The 27,365-nt window shown below is 50.6% G+C and overlaps 1 protein-coding gene across 1 annotated transcript in view; it reads left to right on the forward strand.

Annotated features, from left to right (window-relative positions):
* Kcnk12 (potassium two pore domain channel subfamily K member 12) overlaps nt 1-26,532 on the forward strand; it is a 39,689-nt gene extending 13,157 nt beyond the window's left edge. Inside the window, exon 2 of the mRNA XM_051158244.1 lies at nt 25,420-26,532. Within this exon, the coding sequence (XP_051014201.1) occupies nt 25,420-26,321 (902 nt within the window). The 3' untranslated portion in view covers nt 26,322-26,532. The remainder of the gene's footprint in view (nt 1-25,419) is intronic.
* The last annotated feature ends 833 nt before the right edge of the window (nt 26,533-27,365 follow it).

Below are 27,365 nucleotides of genomic sequence, written 5' to 3' on the forward strand. Positions count from 1 at the left end.
TCGAACTCACAGCGATCTGCCTGCCTCTGCCTCCCAAGTGCTGAGATTAAAGGCGTGCGCCACCACCACGCAGCAAAAAACACCAGTGTTTGAGCTATCCATGGCAGGGCTATTCGATCCAGGTGTCCCAGCACCTTAAAAAAGGACAGAACTTGAAACCAGCCCCTGCATGCGGAGAGTCCACATCTCTGCCTTGCCAGCTCCTGATGCCTAGGGCAGTCTCAGCCCCTCCAGTCAAATTCACGGGCAGTAAATCCACAGGGCCTGCCGGGCCACAGAGAGGAGTGTGTAGCAGGTTGCACAGCTTGCAGCAGGCACTTGGGCCCCGGGGCTGCCCAGCAGAGACTGGACTGTTGGCGTAGAACGGGCCTCACGAAATCCCAGATGGGCCTTGTGTGAACGGCAGGCACGCGTTATTCATGGCTGCGGTGTTGGGATGAGGAAGGTGTGCATCAGGAGGCAGCTCACTGTGAGCCTGCACAGTGCTGACTCCAGCCTCAGCAGTGGGTTCTGCTCCGTCACTGGCCCCCTGCGCCGTCACCGAATCTGTTTCCACACCTGGCAAGTCACCTTGGACGGTGACCTGGGCTCCTTGACATCTCCTTTAAAGCGAGGCTTGTCTCCATCCGCCTCCAGCAGGTTCTGTCCACTCTCCTGCAATGGCCAATAGTTGCACAGCAGGGGGGGAAAGGGCTTGGGAGGTGCACAGCTGTCATGTCAGCCCTTGGGAAGTAGACGCAGGAAGATGATTTCAAGACCAGCTTGGTCTACATAGCAAGTTCCAGGCCAGCCAGGGATGCTGGGATTACAGACCTATGAGACCACGTCCAGTTATAGATTTTAATATAGGTATTGAATAGAAGCAGTAAGAGAACTGGCCTCTTACGGTAGGTAGGTGGGAGATAATATGAAACAGCAAGTGGTGATGCTTTGGCCCTTGTAGTTAATAAGTCTTTAAGATGGGGCCATGCTCACGTGAATACACAGTTGAGCTGAGATCACGCGGTGAGTGGCCAGATTATGGCTGAGGAGCCAGACCCCAGATCTTTTGCTTTTCCACTGTGTCTAACAGGATGGGTAGGCCTGAACGACAGCAAGGCCAGGGGCCAGAGCCAGGCTGCCTCAACCATGGTAAATAACAGCGACCTGCAACTGTCTTCGCGGCAGCTCTTGAGGGCCAGACAGAACATCCTCGCCGTGTAGTCGGCAATCTAGTTCCTGTAAACCGCCAGTATCTAGATCGCCTGGAAACAGCCAAGTAATTGTGAAATCACTTGTCTTAGCTGTTTACCAACATGTAAGTCAGCCCACTGCCAGCTGTCCCCTCACTTTATCAAGAGCACCGTGTCTCTACCAGTAGTGCCTTCTTTGAGTGACATGTACTTAGTTTGTATATTTAGCCCTGGCCCACTGTGTAATCCCACACTCTTCCAATGCCATTGTGAATTGTTTTGTAAGTTCTGGGTGTCTCATGCTGTTCTGTTTTGTAGGTATAGTTTGAATGGACAGTTTATAGAATTTGGCAGATGGAATATAGAAACTGTACACAAGTGAAAGTCTTTCTCAGAGTGACCTTGTGAGGGGACTCAGCCAGGGTCAAAAGAGAGCCCCCAAATAATAGACTGGGGGTGCAATGGAGCAGCCCAGGAAGGAATTGGGGTAGAAGGGACCAGTGATAGGAGCTAGAAGTTGGTGGACCCTTCGGAAAGTGCCTGTAGAGGACTTTAATTCCCAGCACCAGCAATGAGTGGTTTACAGCCACCTCCGATTTGTAACTCCAGTTCCAAGGGAACTGCCCTCTTTTGGCCACCACAGGCCCCTGTACTCGTGCACATCGTCACCATTACATCTTCACACACAGACAGACAGGTTGGCGGGGGAGGCAGGGTAGTTAATCTTGGGGGTCAAAAAAGACCACATAAGGAGATCTGGGGCAAGGGGCTGGCAGGGCCTGCAGCTTCTCCCTTCCAAAGTGGGCTCAGCAGAGCTGCACCCGCCTCCTGGGGCCTCTGGAGCAGCCTTCCTGAGTCCTGCAGAGAGAAAGGCCGTGGGGCTGTGTCGGAGCAGAAGCCAGCATGTAACAACAATGACCTTAATTCATGGAGTTTCTGTCCTTAGACTCTCCTTTACCCTGGTTTAAATCCCTGCTTTATTTCTTTTTTTAATGTTTTCCTATAAAACTTCTGCTTTTATGGCCATTTACGACTGAAGGGCACCCCAGATGCCTACTCCAAGCTGCACTCTGATGGATTCTATCAGTGCAGGACTCTGTCTCCTCCTTGGGCTAAGTGTGGAGGAAGGAGGGCACATGGCCCCTGCTGGGAGAAGCCGTCAGCGCATCTGTGTGGCTCTCACTCTGCTTCGCAGTGATGTTTTCAAGTTTTCCCTGCTGGGCACAGTACTGATGATGTCCGAGCTGCTCTCCAGCCTTTGGCCCTCAGCGCAGGGCACCCTAGTGGCTAGACCTGTATCCTAGACCAATAGACGACACCAAAACTAGCACCAAATGGTATTGTGGGTTAAAGAGCTTAGAAGGAAAAGGCCCAGGGACTCTTGTGGTGTAGATGCAGGATGCGGGTGCTACATTGGTCTCCCATCTTCACTTCCCAGAACATTTATCAGACCTCACGTTTCAGTTCGGCATCCAGGAAACGTGACCGCAGTTACCCACTCACTCAGCGAGTGTTTGTTGAGTGCCCTCCGTGTTCATAATCTTAGATCCCCAGGGACACCGCAGTGTACACACAGACAGATTCCCCACTGCAACATTCTAGTGATGGGACATGGGTAAAAGGCCAGCAAGTGAGCGTTGGACGGTAACACTTACTACAAAAAGAAAATAGCAAGGTAAGGGGTTGGCTGTGTAGATCCATTCAAACATGTCTACCAAGCATGCATGAAAGCCCCGGGTTCAATCTCCAGCCCACTTCTGACCTGTCACACGACACATGCATGCGGCGCACATACATACATGTGGGAAAAACACTCTTATGCAATTAAAAAAAATGGCTTTGCTGTTTACAGAGATAGGGAACGCTGGACCAAGACAGGTCAGAACTGAGATATAAATTTGGGATTTACTAATTTATAGGCCATTTTAATATAGTCTTAAGACAGGATGGAAATAAATTCAAGCGCTCAGAGAATGGGGAACAGCTCAGTGGCAGATGATTTGCCTTCATGGATGAAGCCCTGAGGAGGCTAGAAATGCTTCCCAAGGCCAGCAGGAGTCATTATATGTATATTTCCACAATCCACTAATTAATAGCAAAAATACATGTTGGCCTCTGAAGTCCCCTGAATTAATTTAGCTGCCTATGTTAGAGCGTCCTTCCTTATCGCAAGTCCATTTGGAAACAAAGAGCTCAAATGTACAGGAGGAATGCAAAAAATATAAGCACGGTGCTGAGTAAATATGGAACTGCCAGGGCCCAGGACTCCATGCTGGCTCACCTGGGCCCAGGACTCCATGCTGGCTCACCTGGGCCCAGGACTTCAGCCCCACTGGCAGTTTTGTGCACACTTGCTTCAGAAGAGCCTGTCTCAGTAGCTGGGTGACAGTGCTGGGTGCTCCCCTTCCCAAGGGAGCCCTTACATGTTACCTGTTGGCCTCAGCCCTGAGCAAAGTATTTTCCCAAGGAAACTGAGAATGTAATTGAAATCTGGTCGGGCATTTTTTTTTCTTTTCTTTTCTTCTTTAAAGACTTATTTATTATGTATACAGTGTTCTTTTTGTTTTGTTTGTTTGTTTTTGTTTTTGTTTTTTTGTTTTGTTTTGTTTTGTTTTGTTTTTTGAGACAGGGTTTCTCTGTGTAGCCTTGGCTGTCCTGAACTCGCTTGGTAGACCAGGCTGGCCTTGAACTCACAAAGACCACCTGCTGTCTATAACTCCAGTTCCAGGGTACCCAATGCCCTCTTTTGGCCTCTGCAGTCACCAGGCATACACACAGCACACATACATATAACCAGGCAAACATCAACACAAAATAAAAATCTTAAAAAATTTAAGGATAAGTTACCTGACTCTCTGAGACCAAGGAGCCTGCAAAGCAACAGAGCTGAGCATCTAACCTGAGTGTACTGCTCCATGGCTGGGCCGACCCCCTCCCCGACCCCTCGCAAAGGTGGTACTCCCTGAATGACAAATGTACAGACACAAAACCACGTATCAGTGATTGAGCCACAAAATACAAGAACCTGTGTCCTGCCTTTTCTGACAGTGGCTTCCTGTTTGCTCCAGGAAAAAGCTCTGCACGTTGCCAGCCCTTCTGGCTCCCAGTGGGGCCACTATGCCTGCTGGAGCCTCAGCAGACCTCCAGGTCTGACTGGCAGCGGTGCCTCTGCCTTCACCCTCTCACAGCACCAGAGGGCCGCTCAGCAGAACCTGCTTGGTCACGTGGGCTCCTTTTTTATTTGACTTCTGCATGTGGTAGTACAACCCGCCCACACACAACCTCGCTGTCTTCTCTCATGCTCGGCTACCCTTGTCACCCAGTCTTGCCGTCATTAAAAATAATAAGCCGTAGCCCGGCATGGTGGCACACGCTTTTACTCCTAGCACCTGGGAGGTGCATCTCTGTGAGTTTGAGGCCAGCGTGGTCTACATAAAGAGTTCCAGGCCAGACAGTAACAGGGTTAGATCTTGTCTCAAAACAAACAAACAAACAAAACAAAGAACAGGCTAGCAAGAGTGAGTAACTGCCCAGCCCGAAAATCTAAGTGTAATCCCCAGGTCCAACATGGTGGAGGAAGAGAACTTCCAAAAGTTGTTCTCTACCTCCATTCTCTGCACACATGCCCACAGGTGTACACACACACACACACACACACACACACACACACACACACACACAATCAACTTTCTTTAAAGAAACCAAAAGTCAGGGACTAGAGAGATGGCTCAGTGGTTAAGAGCACTGTCTGCTCTACCAGAGTTCCTGAGTTCAATTCCCAGCAACCACAGGGTGGCTCACAACCATCTATCCTGGGATCTGATCTGATGCCCTCTTCTGGCATGTAGATAGAGCACTCAGCTACATAAAATAAATAAAAACTTAAAAAAAAAAATAGAAGAGCAGAAAATTCTCTACCACTATATTAATTCTGGGAGTTTAGCTCTGAGTCTTTCCTCTTGATAAAAATTTGGTGTGTTGCTTTTCATGTATTAAATTTTTAAGTATCATTTTTATTCTTTAATTAATTTATTCAGATTACAACTCAATTGTTATCCCATCACTTGAATCCCTCCCTCCGTCCCTCCTCCCTCAAGTATCATTTTTACTAGATACATAGTATTCCTTAGAGAGTATGTGGCGTGGCTTGTCATGAGCATTCCTATCTCTCCATAAGACTCGTCTCATGCCCCTGCCCTGGTGACGACTGTGAGTAACTGGGTTGTCTGGGGGTGGGAAAGGGGGTGGACTATGTTTGGTACATGGTATGTGTTAGCTCCAGAGGGGCCATTTAGAAGGCTGGAAAATTACAGAGTGCTCATCCCCAGCCCACGTCAGCCAACAAAGGGCACCTACAACAAATGCTGGGAAATTATAGCTTTTGCAGTCTGAGCTCCTCAGATAGGAGAAAAGTACACAGGCCCCGTGTGTCTGAGTAAGAACACTGGGACAATGGTGCGGCTCTCCTTGGGCCTGAGAGGAAAGCCCTTCCCAGTGCTGCCCCGCTTCCCAGTGCTGCCCCACACACCACCGCAGCCCTTCGGGGTGCAGTGGCTGTAGTGCCAGGAGGTGAGCGCCTCCAGTTGCCAGCTTACTGAGAGAAGGTGCCCCGGAGGTTAGCTGTGGGAAGACCTCTTTGGGTGCAGCTCTGTCCTGGGACGCCTGCATATGTAGACGGGGAGGCAGGAGCCAAGCGCGGCTAAAGAGGTGAGAGCTTGCACACCTGTGCGTCTTGGTCATGGTGGAGGGACCAGCTGTGCACATAGCCTGCATCCAATAGAAACATGTGACAGTGGGGCTGGGGGCTGGCCCAGTTAGTGAAGTCCACGCCTCAGAAGTGCGAGGGCCTGAATCTGATCTGGAGAACCCACGTAGAAAGCTGGGTGCAGTGGCATGTCGTCGTGACCCCATCACTGGGGAAGCAGCCAGTCTAGCCTAGTGGGCAAGCCTTCCGTCCCAGTGAGAAATCCTGTCTCAGGACATAAGGTGAACAGTGATAGAGAAAAGAAAACCCTTGAGGTTAACCTCTGGGCTCCATACATGCATGCACATATGTACATACATGCACACAGCCTCACATGAACGTGTACATACACATGAGAGAGATGAGAGTGAGGGAGTGTTTCTGGAATGTTGCCAGCCTTTCACTGGGTGGAGCAGGCCTAGGGCTTCAGCACCACATCTGGAGACCTCTGCTCCTAAAACCCGCGAACTAGTCCTTTAAAGGACCCCCATCCTCCTCCTGCCAATCAAGGGAACCGCTGTGAGACCTGAAGCCAAGTTGCTGACAGCCTCACTTTGAAAATGCTAAGGGCCCCTTCCCAGACCTGAGAACCAGACATGGTGGAGGTGAGAGGGTGTCCAACCCCATGCCTAGCTCCGAGGGGACCAAACCACAGGCAGCTCCAGGGTCTCTTGACCATCCTGCTCTCCTCTGTTTAAGGATGACCCAGCAGAGCACATGCCTAGGAGCCACGCCCAGTCACCTTGTGGTGTCCAGCCTCAGAGCAGACGTCCCCAGCAGCTGAGCAGAACTTTCCCCACTTTCAGATTTCTGCCTTGAGATCCCTGAGGTAACATCATTAGAGATCTAGAGATGGGCTCAGCCACTGTGGGGTCCCTGATGGAGTTCTGACTCCACTATACCAACCCCTCAACCCCCCCCCCCCACAGTCACCTGAGCCTCAGGCTGTACATCCAAACACAGGGTAACAGTGTAGCCAGCCTAGGTAGGTATGAGAAACAAAACACATATTAAAACAGTCTAAAACCACAAAGGCCGCCCAAGCCTCAGAAAGGAAAGTGTCACAAGCACCAGTGAGCGCAGGTTTGAAAAGTGTAGCTGCCACCTGTTCCTGTTCTGATGGTGGTAGTCAGCGGTGGTCGTGGTGACAGGGTTGCCATCCAGTGCCCTACCAGCTGTTTTTTTCCTTAGTTACACACATGACTCAAGAACTGGAGACATGGCTCAGCAGTTAAGAGCCCAAAGACCCAGCACTCAGGTGGTGGCTAACAACCATCTATAACTCCTATTCAGGAGGATCTGATGCCCTCTTCTGGCTTCTGAGGGCACTGCACACACATAGTGCACAGATCTACACAGGCAAAACACCCATACGCATAAAATAAAAATCATTAGTTTTTTTCAAAAAATTGTACCCCAACTTTTTTCTTTAAAAGGATTACAGTCACATACCAACCTATGAATGGGGCCGGGAGTTATTTTGCTGTTTGTTTGGGGAATGGATTGGGTCTTAGGCAGACCAGGCTGACCCCAAACTTGCTATGTAGCCAAGGATGATCTTGAACTTCCGGTCTTTGCTCTCCTCTCTAGTGCTGGCACTGTAGGCCTGTGCTACCCTACATGCTTTGTGCAGTGATGGGCTTTGAACCCAAGGTTTGTTCATCCCAGGTGGACTCTTTGGCAGTCGGCTCTTGCTGGCGACTCTGGCAGGCATGGCAGCCTGGGTACCCTCTCCTGGCTTTGGTCCTCTCTCCTCATGACATCTCTGATGGACTTGAATGATCACAGTGTGGTGGCGCTACAGCTCCGTAGATTCCTGAAAGCTCATCCTGGCTGCAAGACTCCAGAACAAGACACGAGTTTTAGAGCCCACTCAGGAGAACCTGGCCCCAGAGAAACAAGCCAAGGAGTAGGGATACAGCAGATGTTATGGTCTGCATCCGTCATCTCAGCACTGAGGAGATGAAGGCAGGAGTATCAAAAGTTCAAGGCCAGCCTGGGAAACATGAAACATTGTGTCAAAACAAAAGAAGTGAAGGCGGTAGCTAAAGGCATTTTATGGTTTATCAATACATAAAGAAATTGATTTGTTAAGTTTTTATTACATTTTCTTGTGTGTATGTGTATATGTGCGTGTGCTCATGAACTACATAGTGTATGGAGGTTGGAGAACGACTTTCAGGAGTTCCTGCTTTCTTCCATTACATAGGAACTGGGAATTAAACTCAGGTCATCAGACTTGGCAGCAAGCACCTTGACCCTCTGAGCCATCTTGTCCACCCTATTTGCTGGTGTGTTTGTTTGTTTGTTTGTTTGTTGAGACAGGATTTCATTCTGTAGTACAAGCAGGCTTCAAATTCAAAGCAATCTTCCTGCCTCAGCCTCTTGGGTATTGGGATTACGGGCATGTGTCACCATACCTCACCAATTAAAAAAAAAAAATTTGTGTATATTCTTTTACAATTTTTATTACATTATTCATTTTGTGCTAAGCCGCCTCACTGGCTTTAGACTAAATGTTTTTATGTTTATTTATTTATTGTATGTGTGCATGCCTGCTATAGTGGGCAAATGGAGGTCAGAGGACACTCTTGGGAGTCCGCCCCCTCTTTCCACCATATAGGTAGGTTCTGGGGACTGAGCTAGGGTTTGGAAGACACCAGAACTGGCCTTGTTAGCAAAGGCATCTGTCCTTGGGCTGAGCAGCCTCCATCAACCTCCAGGACAGAGATGGCCTGTGGTGACAACATGGAGGAGCCAGAAGCAGGTGACCCATCTCCCAGGAAAGGTTATTTCTTTGGGTATAAAGATCCCCTACAGCTAGTGAGATAAATATAAACACAGCCTCCTGACCAAGGCCCTAGAATGAAGCTTTGCATCCTGGACTCCCTGCTGTCTTTGATGCTGCTGGAAACAGTGGCCAGGGTTGGCTATACGGGCTCCTGCAGCCAGCCAAGCTGCTGGCCCATGTGGATCGGGTCTGGCTCTGTGACGTCATAGGCAGACAGCTCTCCCAGAATGCACTAACTTCTCACAGTGCCACAGGCTAACACTGAGGTCAAGGGCTTGGTTTCTTTTTTCTTTTCTTTCTTTCTTTCTTTCTTTCTTTTTGTTTTGTTTTACTTGATTGGTTGGTTGGTTTTGGTTTTTTGAGACAGGGTTTCTCTGTGTAGCCTTGACTGTCCTGGACTCCCTTTGTAGACCAGGCTGGCCTTGAACTCACAAAGATCCACCTGCCTCTGCCTCCCGATGGTGCACCACCATCACCTGGCTGGGTTTGGTTTCTTTGTAAGCCTCTTTGCTCTTCTCCACGTCCCCCGCCTGCTGTCCCTCAGTGTGTCTTCATTGCTTCCTCTCACAGGACCAGATGAGGGCCTCCTTACTGCGCTTGTTTATCTCACAGGAGCTACCTACCAACACACTCAGTGCTGGGACCTTGACATGTGACTGGGGGAAGTGTGAGCCTCAGAAGCCACTGTGAGCGTATCCTGCCTGCCCATCACTGGCTCCTGTAGACTGGGAAGAAAAGAGTTAGGCAGAAGAAGGAAGCCCAGAAATAAAAAAGAGAAAAGCAATGGGAGGCTCAAGTTGGAGACCAGCAGTGCAGCCACGCCCCCATGCTGCTCTGCCATGGAGACGGCATATTGGGAGTCCAGGGCTCCATAAAAGGATGAAAACAAGCAAGCACCATAGGCAGCAATGCTCAGTAGAGGGAAGAGCCTCACAGACACTTAAATATGGGACGCGGGCAGCAGTGTTCACCCTCGCTTTGAGATGGATGCCTCTGCTATCCCTTTGTGAAGCCAGAAGAGCTAGCATTAGACCGTACAGAGGCGCTTCTGTACTCTACAGTTTCTGTTTTCTAATTACCCACCTGTATTAGCTTTATGTGATCAAAAACACACTAACAAAAGCAACTTTAAGAAAGGGTTTGCAGCCGGGTGGTGGTGGCACACGTCTTTAATCCCAGCACTCGGGAGGCAGAGGCAGCAGATTGCTGTAAGTCCGAGGCCAGCCTGGTCTCCAAAGTTAGTCCAAGACAGCCAAGGCTACACAGAGAAACCCTGTCTTGAAAAACAAACAAACAAACAAAAAGGTTTGTTTTGGCTTGCAACCCTATGTTACTGTTCACTAGGGAAGTCGAGGCACAAACTTGAAGTGGCTAGTCACATGCCCATTCCTGAGCAGAGAGGAGTTAGTGTGCTTGCATGTTCACCGATCCCTGATCTAGGGAATAGAGCCTCCCATGGTGGGCTGTGCAGTCCCACACTAATTCACACAATCAAGACAATCCACCACAAAGGCACCCTCGGGCCAACCCTCTCTGAGACTCCCTTCCCAGATGATTCTACAACTGTGTCAAGCTGACAGTCAAAACCAGCCATCACACCATATGAACACAGACATGGCATTTGGAAGAGCTGGGGAGATGCCTCAGCAGTTAGAAGTGGGTGCTATTCTTGCAGAGAACTTGAATTGTGTGACCCTCTTCTGGTCTCTCCAGACACCTACATTTTTACACATGTCACACAGAGACACACACATAAACATAATTCACAAATAATAAAAACAAATACATGTATTTTTAAAGAGATGGCATTTGGAATTCCCACCAGAGGGACACTGCCTATAGTTACTAGGGTTCTCCTGGAGACCCAAAGTGGGGAGCTAGTGTCCCTCTCATTACAGCCAGACACCAAGCCCTTTGGAATAAGTCTCACCTCATGGCTGTCGCATAGTAGACTCTTCATAGCATTAGGGAATCCAGTCACAGATGAACACACAGGTGAGGAAAAAAAAAGCACTCTCACTTATTGTATGTTCGGTAAACTAGAGAGGTGATAGGATAAAATGCGGTGGGCCCATGCCAAGGTGTACCCCTGAGAAATTACAGCATGCAGCACATCTAGTGTAGGACGTTTGTTGGGGGAGGGGAGAGTGGGGACATAAAAGAGAGATAGGGGCAGACAGGGAGAGAGGGAGACAGAGAGGGAATGGGGGAGGGAGGGAGGGAGAAAGAGAGAGGGAGAGAACAAGGAGAGAGAAAACAGAGAGAGAGCTGGGGTGGCTGGGAGCCTCTATGTGCAGCTGCTGGCACACCGGGCGCACCTGACAGTGGCAGGTGATGACATAGCTATTGCTAGATTGCTGAGGACAGGCCAGTGGGAATGCCTGTTTACTAACAGATCTGCCTAGTGTGGCCTGGCTCTCCCTACTTTGCCCTTTGCAGATACTCAACCTCAATAGCCGGCTAATAAGCCATGTTTATTATTGTCTACTCTGCTAAGTATGGGGAGTGTTTGTTAGGTCCTCCCAGCCTGTCTCCATCTGATAGAGAAGGAAACAAGTGGTGGGGGTGGGGTCTGGGGGTGGGGGGCAAGGGTGAGGGTGGGGATACCGTATAGCTTGGAGAAGGTCCCAGTGAGCCATGGCGGCTGGGTGGACCCAAATCCCTGACTCCAGGGCTGTGGTTTGGCCACCATGTCCCATGGGTAATTTATTCTGCTTCTCTGAGGTGTATGGGGGCCCTCAGACTCCCCAGGAAGTACTCCGGAGGCCACTTTCTCATGGTGCCCAGAGCGGCTAATCCTGAAAGAGCTAAGTTTTCACTTTACTTTTTTGTCGTTTGGTTCTATTTTAGCTTTTAGTTTCATTTGGGTGGTTCTGATTTGGTTTTGTGAGGTAGGGTGTCATGTAGCAGAGGGTGGCTTTGAACTCCTGACTCCCTATCTCCCCAAGTGCTGGGACTGTACCAAGTCAGCTTGTTTCTCCATTTTTAACCTCCTATACCTCCTTTAGGTTTTGAGTTTGTTCTCTCCTGTTTTATGGCCTTGATTTGGCTCCTTTAGTTCCTCCTGATGGCTGCCCTGTCTGGGTCTCCTCTTTTCTGTATTTGCACATGTCCATATGTGTGTGCACGCGCGCGCGCGCGCGCGCGCACACACACACACACACACACACACACACACACGGCGATGACTGTTCTTGCAATTCCTTCTAAAATTGAATGAAATTCTGAAAGAAAAAAAAGTTACCAAACATATTCAGTGTCTCCACGGTTGCTTGAAATCTATCTGGGTATTATATGCCTTTCTCCTTTTATAAAATCTTTGGTGTGTTTATTTCTCTCTTACGCCAACCAATGACAGGAACAGACAGGCTTTCTCATCTTCTTAGGTATCTGTGTCACCTGGGAGTGTCGGGAATTTGCAGACACACACACACACTCACGTGCACACACATACACCACACACACACACACCTGGCCCTGGGACACTCCCATCCAGATGCCACTGTCTCCATAAGACCTCCCCTGACCCACCTGGCACACCACCAAACCTGCCTCCTCCCTCCTTCCCTCCCCCCACTCCTCTGCCTGCTGTTTACTCACTAGCCTATACCACTATCATGCCATGTGACTTGCCCTCAGACTGCTTGTGGTTTGGCACTCATATTCCATACTGGCCTGTAAGTTTCACAGAGCAGGGAATCGTTTGAATAATGGACGACTCTCCAAGTCATGGCACTGTGCCTGGTATATCCTAGGCCCTCTGGAAGTGTTTGGTGTATTAATGACACTTCCTTCATAGCTTCCCCACTTTCAGTGCTGAGGTCCCTAGGACGCCCTACCTACAGGGTCCCCAAATCCTCAGCCCAACATGGTCCTCCTGGACCCCGCCCTCAGCACCTCCTCTGCTTGCTAAGGCATCCACTCAGATCCAGAGGCATCTCCTCCAAGAATCCCTCCCACCTCTTTTTCAGAGCTTCCTGGAGCATTTCCTTTGCTGTCATTTCCATTCATTGCTACCAGGATAGGGACCTCAAACTACTCGTTTTTACTTATAGAACTAGAAACTAAGTGGAAAGCAGTTGCTTAACATGTGCAAGATTGCAGAGGTTCAATCCCCACCACTGCAAAAAGACAAAAGCAGGAACAACTCCATTTGTACCCCAAAATGTGAAATGCTTATAAAAGCATACAGAAGAAACTTAAAATGAAAACTGTATTCTCATCCCTCAGAGATAGGTTTCCCATAGGAAATGAGTGCATGTGTGCACACTCCTGCACACACACCACCAAATCAAGTAGACACTGGGCAGGAAGTCCTATTACAAAAATAGTGAATGGCAGCCAAGTGGATGTCGCTGTGGGCCACTGAGGCAAAGCCATGTGGAGCTAGACGAAGGCAGCTCCCAAAAGCCAGAAGCTAGCCTGGTGCCCTCAGAAGGGCCATGCTGCCCTGCGGCTGCATCAGAAGAGCTCACTGCTGGACCAAAGCAGAGCGCGCTAAGAACAAAGACCCATAACCAAAAGATGAGCGCCCGTCTGACCACAGGGGTGGCCCACATCCCCTGTCTGGCTAAACGGAGAGAAGAGAACAGCGGTGCTCCATGGTTCCCATCTGCCAGCACAGAGCGATGGAGGTGCCCATCCTAGATGTGCCACCACCCCCTGGCAGCATCCAGCCTGCTGCCCCCAGCTTTGCCCTCAAGTCTTCAAAGTCAAGCCCAGATCCCAGAATTAGCCCTCTCAGAGGCCCCTTCGCAGAGATGCTCCCCTGCCCCCCCGAGGTATACAATGAGCCCTTGTCACAAGGTCCTGCACATCCCGTGTGTTCAGCAGGTGTTTTCCTGGAGTCTTGGCTGTGGGGCACTGTCTCTCGTCATAGCCGTCCTCTTCCTTGTCTTCACGTATCAAACCCACAGCACAGTTGGTTTTCACCCAAAGACCGAGAAACACTTCAGAAACTTGTTAAAGGAACGGAACTCCATCCAGGAGGGAAGCCATGATCCTGGAACGGTGTCAGAGTCAGTGCCAGCAGGACTGTCAAAGCTCTGTCCCCAGGGTAGAGGGAAGCATGGAAAACTGTGTATCCTCACTGGCCAGACAAGATGGAAAAAACACAAGGGGCTAAACAACACTTCAGGACAATAGTCAATAACAGAGTAGAAGCAGTCGCAGGCAACAGGGCGCTAAATGCCTGGTAAGAAGTGTGCCAGTGAGATGGCTCAGAGGATAAAGGCATGGGTACCAAGCCTTACGATCTGAGTTCAATTCCCAGGACTCACACGGCAGAAGGAAAAAGCTAGCTCACGCAAGCTGTCTTCTGACCTACACACACAGACCATGGAATGCATGTGCCCCACCCATAAGTAAACTAAAAAATAAATAACGTAATAAAAAAAAAGTTTAAATGCTGCCTGGTGATGAGTTGATTCACCAGATGAGGGGCACAGGAAGCAGGTGACTCCCAGCTCTGGAAGGCAGTTGAGCTCAGACATGCTATGCCAGCTGAGCTTCGACAACACCCATGTGAGACAGTGTGTAGACGAAGGCACAGTGTTCCCAGCCATCTCTCTGCTCCCTGGGAGAAGAGGAAAAGGCCAGTCAGTGACGCGGGAGGAACGAGGAAGGATATGGAAGTGAGCAGCCCTCGCCAAGGTCATTGACAGCTCCAAACCGTGGCCGCTGTCTTAGTCAATGTCCTATTGCTGTGTAGAGGCACTGTGACCACAAAAATTCCCATAAAGAAAAGTGTTTTGTCCATTATCATCATGGCGGGTTAGGCAGGCAGACATGGTGCTGGAGAGGTAGCTGAGAGTATACTTTTCGGCAGGCAGCAGGCAGAGAGTGACACTGGGTCTGGCTTAAGCATGTAAAACCCCAAAGCCCACCCCAAGTGACACACTTCCTCCAATAAGACCACACCTACTCCAACAAAGCCATATCTCTTAATGGGGCCACTCCCTAAGGACCAAGCATTCATCTCTTTCTACATAGAAGACAGTAAAAACGCATGCCACAGACCCAGGGCGGGCGTCTGGGCAAGCCTCTCGGCACAGTACAATCAGGCATGTGTTTTGAAGCGAAATCACAGTTTCATCCTCTTACCTGCAGGCTGAGGGGAGGATGGGGTGGGGCTTCGAGAAGATGGAAAAGCTTTGGGTGTCACGGCTGTGCCCTGTTCTCTGCTCTTCTTCTCTCACACCTGTTCCTTTGCCAAGCCTGTGTCCGACTCTGGACCGCACCTCCAAAAGCACTAACAGGGTGTCGAGCCTGGGGTTCCCAAGCTTGAGTTCGCTGTGTAGCTCCGCTTACTTCATGTACCATGCTGACCTCCATGCTACAGCGCCTGAGAACCAGCCTGACCCAGGTCTTCAGCTCAGCCGTGGCAAGCCCAATCCTTCTGACCCCTGCCAGGCTCTAACAGAGGCTCTGTACTGAGGCACTGTGCACTGTGGTAGCTGCTTTGATGAATGCCTTGGCCTGTCTGCCAGCCTCCGGATGGAGCATGTTAGCAGGTTGGCGGGACACATGTGGGGTTCTCTGTGGACCCTCCTGGGTAATTCTCTGGGTGCAGCTTTCATTGTGCCTTCTCATCCTCTGTGAACAGCCAACAGGCTACCTTCTACGGGGCTTGCCGACAGATGTGGAACACCAGTCAAAAAGGCCAAGACTGCCTCTCCGTGCATTGACAAGCCAGTAATCCCTGAGCCTTTAGGTGCTTGTCCCGTTCCCTAGGGACCACTCTCTTCAGCCTGGGCACAGAGGCCCTCAAGGCAGCCTGAGGCTACACAGGAGGGCAGAGAGTGTTTCTCCACGCATGGAAAGGCCTGGCTGAGTGGAGTGGAACCTTCCACTGGGAGCAGGAGTCTTTGCCTTCTAGACCCATGGTGTTCTTTAAAAATCCTAGCCCTCTGATGGAAGATTCGTGATACATCATGATCAAACTGACATTTGTTGACAATGTAATAGGACTTAGAAGCCGCTTTCTCCCATCAGTTTCTGTCTTCCTCCGAGGGGTAGGCACTCTGACTCTTCCTGGCCGACCATCCCTGGAACCCCATCATGGAGCACTGAAGTGGGAAGAGAAAGGAGCCTGCCTGGGCAGCTGGACTCTTCCACAGCCTGCTGCTCCAAACCCTGGAGCCTCGTTGGCCACGTGTCTGCCTCAGCCAAGACCTCATCTGGTCTCGTGCAAGGCTGGGGTTCTGCTCTTTGGTGGGGGTACAGCGGGGCAGTGATCTCATCCTTGGAGGAGATTAGTCATCAAAGAGCAGAGGGCAGCACTTGGGGGGTAGGATGGAGCCTGACTATGTAAATGAGTCATCTTCCCGCCAGCTCCACAGGGCCTGCGGTTGACAGCTGCTCCCCAGCAGAGGTTGTGGAGCGGGAGCTGCCCGGAGGCAACAGTAGTTAACCACCTTTTAATAACTCATTTTGTTGAATGATTTCTGGTGAGGAGAGGGGAGTTTCGTCCCAGAGATGAGGCGCAGAGTGGGGGTTGACGGCAGCCCCAGCAGGAGAGCTGTGCCAGGGCACAGAGCTCCACTTTGCGCACATCTCCTCAAACCCTTTCTCCTGTTGAAAAGCACTGACCTAGCTGGAGGCTCCGGCTCCGCCCTAAGGAGCTCGCTGAGCATGCGTACATGCACAAGGCCTTGGGTTCCATATTCATCACCAAGAAAGGAAAAGTGCTGCTCAGCACCATGGGGTTCAGTCCTATTCTGCACCCCACCCCACCCCACCCTGCTTCCCTGGCCCCTCAGTCTCCCCAGCCCTCAGCCTCTTGTCATTAAATAGAGAAAACCATCTCAGAGGCCCCAAAAGACAAGCCAGGCAGGCAGGATGATGGGAGGGGTACTTCTGCCATATGGCTGGCTGGCTCCTGTCAGTATTCAGAGTCACTGAACTTTGGAGTGAGATGGACATTCCGACGTGCACACACAATGCCAAACACTCATGCTTTCCAAATTAGCGCGACCACAAGCAGCAACATACACAGAAGACTGCAGTCTCGCTTTTCCACCAACAGCCTCATCTATTTATCATCTCTATCTTCTATCATCTATCTATCTATCTATCATCTATTGATCATTATGTCATCTATCTATTGATAAATCCCATCTCTATATATCATATATATCTGTCATCTATCGTCTATCTACCTATCTTCTATCATCTATCAATCAATATCATCTATCTATTGATAAATCTCATCTCTATATGTCCCACCTATATCTATATCTATCTGTCCGTCTATCAATCTAATATATATATACATATACATACATATACATACATATAGACATAGATATATATAAAATCTCGGGATTGACCAAGCTGGTACTTACCTCTAGATGGGCTTCCTACCCAACAGAGAGCCTAAAGCTGGAAGTGAGTCCAGGATGAAGCTAAGCTTGGCCCAGTGAAGGGAAAGACAAGTCTGTGATGGAGCCAGGCTGATCTTGTTTCCTGTGCCCGGATTCCTGTGTAGTGTTTTAAAGCACACTTTTCTCACACATCTGCCCTGAAGCACTTCAGCTGTGAAGTAAGGGCCATACCCGGCTCAAAGTGTTTCCCGGGAAGCTGGTGCTCTCATGACACTCCCTAGGCCCCGTGGAAACCACACCCTCCATCTGTCCCCCAAAGCACAGTGAGATGCCGCAGGCACTGGGTGTCTGAGAGGGAAAAGCAGAGGGGTGCGGAGGAGGTGCACCTACAAGAGGCCTCACTTGTAGGTGGAACACAATGCCAGTCGCCACAGCTCCTGCCCTCAGCAGTCCGTGAAAGGTGGCCAAGCCTTGGGAATCATGACACCCTGACTTTCATCCCTGGAAAGCAGAGCCAGGTAGCATTCGTTCATACAAAGCTAGGAGGTGGATAGAAGCCTCTCCCAGCACTCTCCTCTTTTCCCCACGGACTCACATACTCCAACACAACCGCATGCAGTCGGCAGAAGGCCGAACCCGACATGTGCCCCGTGTACAGCTCCTGGGAAATGGCAGGCGGTTCTCAGTCCTGGAATTTGGCTCCTTCACTCTTGAAATTCCAGTCTTCAAACTGAGCACAAGCACTCCCTCCACCCACTGGGCTTTCCCAGTCACCGCAGCAGGGGGACTTCAGGAGGCACTACCCGTGGGTGCACCTGGCAGCTGGGACTGTCTGTAGGTTCCCCAGGTGACGCTGCTATGTGACTAGATCTGAGCACTGCCGCATTGGGCAAGCCTTCCTCACTTCTTCCAAACTCTTTCATGTCTGTCTGTCTTCTGGGTCTTATCGCAAGTTCTAGCTACAAGCATTATCACTTGTACCATGATCTTGGGCAAGTTACTATCTTCAGCATCTTTATCTGTTGGGTGGATCCCATTTAGGAGTCTCACTAGTGGGTGTGGTGGCCAATGCCACCACAGTCCATCCAATCTAAAGTGCTATTTGCCATGGATCCTCTCAGCCATGTATGGATCACAAGGGATTTAAAAGACTGCCAAGGGGCTGAAGAGATGGCTCGGTAGTTAAGAGCACTGTCTGCTCTTTCAAAGGACCCTGGTTCAATTCCCAGTGCCCACATGGCAGCTCACAACTGTAATTCCAGTGCCAAGGGATCTGACACCCCCACACCAAAGCATAAAATTAAAAAATATAGAGAGAGTAAATAAAATAAAAGACTGCCTAATAAACTGTGACATTGCTTGTAAGATGCATGACCAACCATTTGAATCATGTTAAAATACAGAGGGTGGGGAAGGCTGTGAGTTCGAATCAGGGAAGCCTGGTTAGTGCCCTAGGGTTGTGACAAGGACTAAATGAATTGGTAAATGCGAGGCACCTGGCGTGATGCCTGGGATCATGAAGGCTCTGCCGGTGCCTGCCACTCTTTGCCCTCCTTGGATCCAGCCCTCTGTCAGTGTTTCTGTCAGTGACCGTTCCCAGCTTTCCTTTTAGCCCTGGCTCTCTCAACAGGTTCAAGTTTAACAAGACAACCAGTTGTCCACCCAGGAGAGTGACACAGAGTGAGCTGACATGTAGCAGTCCTGAAATGCCAGTTCTGTGGCTTGTGGCCTGGGACATCTCTGCTCCTGTCTTTCTCAACTGACTAGACCTCCTCCATGGAGCACGGCTGAGAGCCCCCCCTTCTCCTCTCCTCTCCTCTCCTCTCCTCTCCTCTCCTCTCCCTCTCTTCTGTCAGTTTATTTTTATTCCATGTATATTGGTGGTTTTGCCTGCATGATTTTCTGTGTGAAGATGTCAGATCCTCTGGAACTGGAGTTACAGACAGGTGGGTCTCTGTTGCCAAGGTTAGCAAATCAAAAAATGCAGCCCTAAAATTCCAATTCTAGTTCACATAGGGAATTGTCTTTTAGTAAAAATATACCCACAGTGGAAATTCTAATTAACTACAGCTGGACAGAGTCCAACTTTGAAATCCTCCAAGATACCCACTGACGTATTTAACATCATGATGACTTCAGTTGATGTATAGCACATTCATATAGAAATATGATAAAATGCAGATTACTGGGCACTAAAAGTCCCTAGAATGGGGCACTTCTGGAATCTGCACTACCATCATGCAGCCCAACTGCTGTAAGACCCTGATTGTTAAACCATCCTGGAGAAATTCTTAATCTCAAGAGAAAGCCAGGTTGAGCTATAAATTATATTCCTCTTCCCAGAGTCAACAACGGTGCAGCGCCTCCTGGCAGAAGGTCCCAGAGGGTTGGCTGGAGAGATGGCTCAGTGGTTAAGAGCACCGCCTGCTCTTCCAGAGGTCCTGAGTTCAATTCCCAGCAACCACATGGTGGCTCACAACCATCTATAATGTAATCTGATACCCTCTTCTGCAGATAAAGCACTCATATGCAATAAATAAAATAAATAAATCTTTAAAAAGAAGAAGAAGGTCCCAGAGGGCAATGAGCCAAGTCTCCCATCGCCTAGCCCAGCAGAAAGGGCACAGGCCTCAGGGCAGCACAGCCTCTGACATGTGGGTCCAGTGAGTACCTCTACTATGTTAACTTCCTTGTCTGTGTTTCAGAGGAGTAGTTATACCTCTTCACAGAGTGGCTGGATCGGATGAGTGTCAATGTCCAGTGTCCCACAGAGGCTAGCACCCAGGGGTGTATGATACCCATTAGCAGTGTCTGCCCAATCTCAGTCCCAGGTTCCTCAAGCCAAATTCTAGAGGCCCTGTCAGCAGGGCAGTGGGGGCAGCTGGCCTATGAAAATGAACCTGACGCTTTTGTCAGAGTGAGGCGATAAAGCCTGCTCTTACAGACTGGGATGGCAGACCAGTGGTGGCCTAAATGTCACAGCAGGCTTGGTATCAACCTGGGGGGCAGGCTGCACCTCTTCAGCATACAATGGGTATAAGGAGTCTTCCGCTTGGTCCAGGGCATTGCTTTCCCCATGGCTACGGCTTCGAGGTCCTGCCCCAGACTCAGCCTGGATGTCCATCAACTGCCCAGCTTTGAGGGGGCTGCTCCTTTACTGTGAAAAGCAATGTCTAGGCCAGCTCCTCAGCCTTCCCCAGCGGCCTGAGCCCCGAATGTTAATGGAGAAGGAGAATGGAGCACCTTCTGCCTTGTCTGAACTAACTATGGGTTACAGGAAAGTAAAGGAAGAGATATGAGCCCAGTAAACCAGACCTCAGAATAAGACAATAAAAAGACACCAGTGGCTGTCTGCTGATCAGCCAGAGAACCCTCAGACCTGTTGTCACCTCTGTATACCCAGCATCATTCCAGGGGTATGGCCATTGCCCTTCCAAGGGGTCATGCTGACTATAATCTGAGCGAAGGCCACGAGCCTCCAGGAAAAGTTCCGGCTCTGCTCTTTGTAGGGACAACCAGAGCAGGCTGTGCACAAATAAGTTGGTATTAAAGGCCACTTATCTGGTATCGGTCATCTTGCTGAGGCCCTTGGAAGGTTCAGCTATTCAAGAAGCCAGATCCACACCTTAAACCCAAGTGCTAAGGGGGGGGGCCTCAATGGGAGCCAGGAAGCCAGATATGGGGGTGGGGCTGTAAGGGTCTCATACACACACACACACACACACACACACACACACACACACACACACACACACACACTAGAGGGTGGAGGAGACAGTGTTGGCCACATGGAGCAGGGTAGGCCTGTGGGGACCCCAAGGAAGAGATGAACACCTTGCCTGTGGTCAACAAGACTTATCCCAGAAGCAACAGACATCTCACACACGTGCTGTGCCCAAGGCCTGGGTCAGCTCTTATCTAAACGGCCAGCTCATCTCACCTGTGCTATGGGAAGGCAAGTTCACTTTGGTGGCAAGAACAGAAGGGCAGTGGTGCCTCCCCACGCCCAGGTGAAGGTGGTAGCCGTGTCGCAGTACGGCCACAAAGAGCTTTTAGCCACGAGAGTCACGATGATTAGGGATAACACTCCTCTCGCCGCCACCCCTCTTCCCAGATGTGGGGCCCCAGCGACTGCTGCGCTGTAACCCGCGGTTTCCTCTGTGGAGTGGGGCCTGCCTCTTTATAGGCTGTAGAGGCGGTGTGAGCTGACGCACAGTGGGCTGACACATGCGGAACGAATGCTGCAGAACTGGTCTGGTAAATGGGCCCACGCCGAGAGCGGCTTTATTCCAGTCTACTGTCGTTAAGGACTTCCTTTTGTGTCCCTTAGCAGCATCTTCCACAAACACCAGAGTTTCCAAGTAGCTGTCTCTTCGGTTTGGCTTTCAGTGCCTGCTCTGAGATTGAGAGTCATTCTCGGTACCAAATCCAACCTTCTGTTCTCCTCCTGTAGCTCCTCCCACTCTGGCCAGGTGGGTGTCTCAGGAGCAGGGGAGGGCACAGTGGTGCTGGAACCCTATGTTGGGGGGGGGGTTAACACCGTCCTTTGGATCTTGCTGGTAGTGCTGCACTACCCATTCTTAGAATGGACATGCCCTTACTTAGAGCCCTGGGTTCGATTCCTACCACCAACCAACCAGCCAACACTCGTGGCCAAAGAGCAAAACAGAGTGAGAACGGGGGCCAGAGTTCCATAACGGCCTTGTAAGGACATGCCCCCACTGGCCTAAAGACCCCCCATGGAGGCCCCACCTAAAGGTTCCACCACCTTCTAAAAGTGCCTGTGGAGCAAGCCCTCAACACATGGGAATTTGGGGGATATTCAAGATCCAAATTAGACAAGTATGGTGGTGAATGCTTATAAGCCCATCACTTGGGATGTAGACGCAGGAGAATTGGGAGTTCAAGCTGATTCTTGGGTGCATAGCAAATTTGAGACTGGCTGTGCTAAATGATAAATTGTCCCTACCCTCGAAAAGACGCAAACAGTAAGCTAGGTGCAGTGGCATGCACTACCCACAGGGAGGTTGAGGCAGGAGGCCACTTTGCATAATGTCTAAAAACTCCAACCTATAGCCCCTCTGATACTCTCACCACTGCCCGCTTCCTTCCCTGCCTGTGCAGGGTTCTCTGTCAGGCTCCTGCCGGGACAGCTAGCCAACACAGCCTCAGACTCTCAGGACACTGTCTGGTTGTCCTGGACTTCCTCGTCTCTACGTTCCACCCCAACATCCGTGCAGGTGTTATGTGACCTCCACGCAGCCTCAGCCAACACCCAGCTAACAGAAGATGCCTGTTTGCCATCTGGAGTCCAAGGGTCTTAGCCCCCCATCACCATAAGCAGCCTGCGGGCCAGTGGAAGGCCTGCACATAATGACCCTAATACCTCAAATCCATCTCCCGCCAATATCCAGGGTACTTTCTGCCCTTTCAGACACCTGGGGGTATGCAAGGGGTTGGGGTGAGGGTGTCTTAGTTGTCAAACCTGTTTTTACCTATTTAGTAAACCCAGCCAACAGGGGGCCACACACCTCTAGTCCCAGCACTCTAGAGACAGACTAGGTCCAGAGTTCAAGGCCTTAGTTACATAGTAAATCAAAGTCCATCCTGGACTACATGAGACCCTGTTACAAAGAACCACACCACCCCCTCAAAAAAAAAAAAAAAAAGGTAGAAGAAGAATGAGGAATTACATGCCACAGGGTTTCTCAGCAGGAAAATCCAACTCAGCACTCCCTTGGCAGGGAGACTAAGCACCAATTTTCCAGGCTTAGAAGTTTCCATCTCTCTGGGGATCTCACAAGTGGGGATCCCTCCACTAGGGCTTTTGTTTCCTTGCCTAAGCAGAAGCAGTTTTGTGACAAGTGGAGGTGGCAGTCTGTCTCTGAACAAGCTACAAGCCAGGCTCTCACCGGTCCTCCCCTCTCACTAACGCAGGGAGGGACAGAGCAGAATTTGGTCTCTCAGGTGGGCAATGAGCTCAGTGGTAGAGCACTGGGCAGTCTCACTCCAGGACTGCCTGCAATCTCCAGCCATGATGAAATAAAATAACAGAGCATCCTGTTGTTTTTCTCTCCAACTCTAATAAAAACAGTACTCAAACTTAAATAGTAAGTTATAATAAAAGACTAAAGTCTCTAGCCTTTAATCCCAGCACTCGGGAGGCAGAGGCAGGCAGATCTCAGTGAGTTTGAGGCCAGCCTGGTCTACAAAGGGAGTCCAGGACAGCCAGGGCTACACAGAGAAACCCTGTCTTGAAAAAATAAAGCAAAGTCTAAAACCTATCCTAGTTGTATTGTAACACTCTAAAAAAGTTTTGCTTCATCACGGAAGTGTGAGAAAACACATAAAAATACACAGCTTAACACATCCAACACAGCTAGCACTTGGATGATGTTTTGAGGATCCCTGGTCCCTGAACCCTCTCCTGAAGAAAGCCCCAACTCTTATGACTTGATCAGCGAAATAGGCATCCCTAAAAAATGATTGTTATATTAAACAGGAGTTTTTTTCTGCAGCTTCTTTTGCTCAGTGTTCTTTTCTGTGATGTTCACAATATTGTAAATAGCTATGGCTTGTGCCTCCCCCTGCCCCCCAGTGTGTGAGGGTCCCTTGTAATGAGCAGACCACAGTCTAGTCCTGTTGCTACACTGGCTTATCAATTTAGGACTTTAAACTACATGAATGGGTGTGGGGTGTGCCCAAGACTTTGATGGCCTCTGGAGCTGGGGTTGCAGGTGGCTGTGAGCCACCTGGCAAGGGTGCTCAGCTAAGAACTAAGGTCCTCTGAAGACCAGGGTGTGCCCTTAATCACTGAGCCATCTCTCCAGCCCCCAATCCAGGATTTCTAAATGTACAGGGTTTCTCTGTGTAACAGCCCTGGTTGTCCTGGACTCACTTTGTAGACCAGGCTGGTCTCGAACTCACAGAGATCCTCCTGCCTCTGCCTCCCAAGTGCTGAGATTAAAGGCGTGCACCATCATGGCCAGCTTTTACTTTAGAGACAGGGTCTCTTATATCCTAGGCTGGCTTCCAACTTACTGTGTGGCCAAGGATGACCTCCTGCCTCCACCTCCTAAATGCTGGGACTACAAGTGTCCATCACCATGTCTAGGCCTTGCCTCCACGTACACCAATATACATAGAGCTGATTTCTTCGTGAACCTAAGAACTTGGTTTTGGTTTTGGCTTTGGAGTGTTGTAAAAAGCCTCTTTCACATTCCTGGGCAAACCACTGACATTTTATTTGTTTTCTTACTTGCTTTTTTCATTCCTTTGTGGCCAAATTTGGAATGCAGCAAAGAAACCATCTTTCTCAGTGAGTAATATCATAAGATTTTCCCTGAACTTGAGGCGTAAGCATAAGATGAACAGGCAACTTGGGCATTTCCTCCAGGGAATTAAGAAACCAATTAGCATCCAAGCTTAAGGAATTTGCCCTGCAACTGTTAGGTGTATTTTCTTGGGCCTACTTACTAAGACAATGAGCCAAATGCAACAACGTATCCCGTGGGACTTCTTCCCAGAGCTGGGCCCACCTTACAGCAGCACACAGGTGGTTCCTTTCTGTTGAGTGTGAAGGGAGTGGTGTGCCTCTGAAGGTTTGTTCCCACGGCTTAGTCAGTCAGTCAGTCAGTCAGTCAGTCTGTCTGTCTCTTTCTCTCTCTCTCTCCCTCCCTCCCTCCCTCCCCACTCCCCTCTAATGAGCATTGCGGTGGGGCAGCCATAGGGCCGACCTTCCAGGACAAAACTCCGACCACACACCAGCACCACAGGACCCACCTAGCCAACACATTTCCCTTGGTCAAGGTGTGAGCAAGGATGGCATCCTGGAGGTAAAGGGATCTGAAACACAGTGGCAGATGTCCAGATTTGCACTCTAAAGGCTAGGAGGGGAGCTGGCCCCCAAAACGATCCTTGTGTGAGACTGGTAAGTGAACCAGAGCTGTCTGGTCATTCTCTCTCACTAGAGTAAGCAATCCCGGTTACAGAATGTTAGTCTGGAAGTCCAGCCCAACAAGGATGTCTGCCCGAGGAATCCATAGAAAATTCAGTTAGGGTAACAGGTGTCACTTGCTGACTTTTGTGGGCAGCTCGGTGGTTTGCCTCTGTGCACCTGTTGCTCCTTGGTGCGTCCTATTTGGCCCATCCTAGTGCCTATCTGTCCTACCCACGTTGTTTAAATATCTCCAAGGCAAAGGGCTTCTCTCCGTCTTGTTGGGGTTCACTGTGATCAGGAGCCACCAAAAAAAGGGAACCGTCTAAGTACTGTCCCGCCCCCACCTGACTTAAATCAGTCAGTATAGAGGTTAATCCGGCATCTAAAGTCGCCTGCTACACCGGATAGAAACCACCCGCCCTCGCTGACCCTAGCTGTTATCCCCACAGGTTTCGGCATGACTACCCCAGCTACAGTAGGCGGGAAGGCCTTCCTCATCGCCTACGGTCTGTTTGGCTGCGCGGGGACTATCCTGTTCTTCAACCTCTTTCTGGAGCGCATCATCTCGCTGCTGGCCTTCATCATGCGCGCCTGCCGAGAGCGCCAGCTGCGCCGCAGTGGCCTGCTGCCCGCCACCTTCCGCCGCGGCTCAGCGCTGTCAGAGGCGGACAGCCTGGCGGGCTGGAAGCCCTCGGTTTACCACGTGCTGCTCATCCTGGGCCTGTTCGCCGTGCTGCTGGCCTGCTGCGCCTCGGCCATGTACACCAGCGTGGAGGGCTGGGATTACATGGACTCTCTCTACTTCTGCTTCGTCACCTTCAGCACCATCGGCTTCGGGGACCTGGTGAGCAGCCAGCACGCCGCCTACCGGAACCAGGGGCTCTACCGCCTGGGCAACTTCCTCTTCATCCTGCTCGGCGTGTGCTGCATCTACTCGCTCTTCAACGTCATCTCCATCCTCATCAAGCAGGTGCTCAACTGGATGCTGCGCAAGCTGAGCTGCCGCTGCTGCACGCGCTGCTGCCCGGCGCCCGGTGCGCCCCTAGCCCGGCGCAACGCCATCACCCCGGGCTCCCGGCTGCGCCGTCGCCTGGCCGCGCTAGGTGCGGACCCCGCGACCCGCGACAGCGACGCCGAGGGCCGCCGTCTGTCGGGCGAGCTCATCTCCATGCGCGACCTCACGGCATCCAACAAGGTGTCGCTGGCGCTGCTACAGAAGCAGCTGTCCGAAACGGCCAACGGTTACCCGCGCAGCGTGTGCGTCAACACGCGCCAGAACGGCTTCTCGGGCGGCGTGGGCGCCCTGGGCATCATGAACAACCGGCTGGCAGAGACCAGCGCCTCCAGGTAGAGCGGCCGCCCGCCCCCAGCGCCGCGGACCCGGTCCGGGCTGCGCGCCGCCGGGCGGGTTTGCTTTACCTCTCTCCGAGATGGCGCTTTCTTAATCTTTATCCAATAAAAATGAAACCAAAAAACAACCACAAAAACAAAAACAAAAAATGTTTTCTAAAGAAATACTATTTGGCCAGGCCTGACGTTATCAAGGGCAAGTTTTAGATGAGACTGTGAATTTTTTTTTTTTTTTTTTTGAGTCCCCTCTTGGAGAATCATGGTCCCCAACAGATTTCTCCTCCAGAAAAGTGCCACCCCAAATTCCCCACCCCGCGCCAGTGCATACTGCAGCAAAGAGAGTGCATTCCTGGGCTTTGCAGACAGGCACTAAGCCGGTCCCCATGCGCATAAGCCGCTGGCAACCCCGAAGCATATGGTGCCGCCTTTCATGGCTCTGAATTACCTCCTCAGCCTTTAGAATCCTGGCCTAGCCTAGCAGCTTCCTTCTGGTCGTCAGAAGTGATATAGTCACAGTTTTGACAGGTGGGGGCAGGGAGAGCCATATGTTGCCTCCCCGTGTATATATATATAGAACAGACACTACACACAGGGACTGGTGTAGTATTATGCAATGCCAGGAAACACAGCACTAACCTGCGGTCGGCGGTGCACGCGCGCGCGCGCGCGCACACACACACACACACACACACACACACACACACACACTTGGAATTTGCAAATGGTGAGGGGCTTAGCTGGCCTTTCTCAGCCAGCAGCTAGTCCACTTAGTGAGTTTTCCTTGTGGAAGCTCAGGGGGACCTGTGGGGAGAGGAGCTCCCAGGGATCCTGCTGTACCCCTCTTCACCGTGACCTCGGAATGAGACCCCGCCTTCTTTTCATTCACAAGCCTGGTGCACATGCAGGGCTGCTTCTCCCTTGTTAACTAGGACTGGTTGTCTCCTCTCAGATAAGATTTTGTTATTGTTGTCTTCTCAACTGCCCTTGACCAGCTCAGCTCTTCTCCTTTTTAGAGCGCCTAGAGGTGCACAGCGCTCCCCCCTCC

The sequence above is a fragment of the Acomys russatus genome, chromosome 1, assembly GCF_903995435.1.
Source record: "Acomys russatus chromosome 1, mAcoRus1.1, whole genome shotgun sequence".
Taxonomy (NCBI): Eukaryota; Metazoa; Chordata; class Mammalia; order Rodentia; family Muridae; genus Acomys; species Acomys russatus.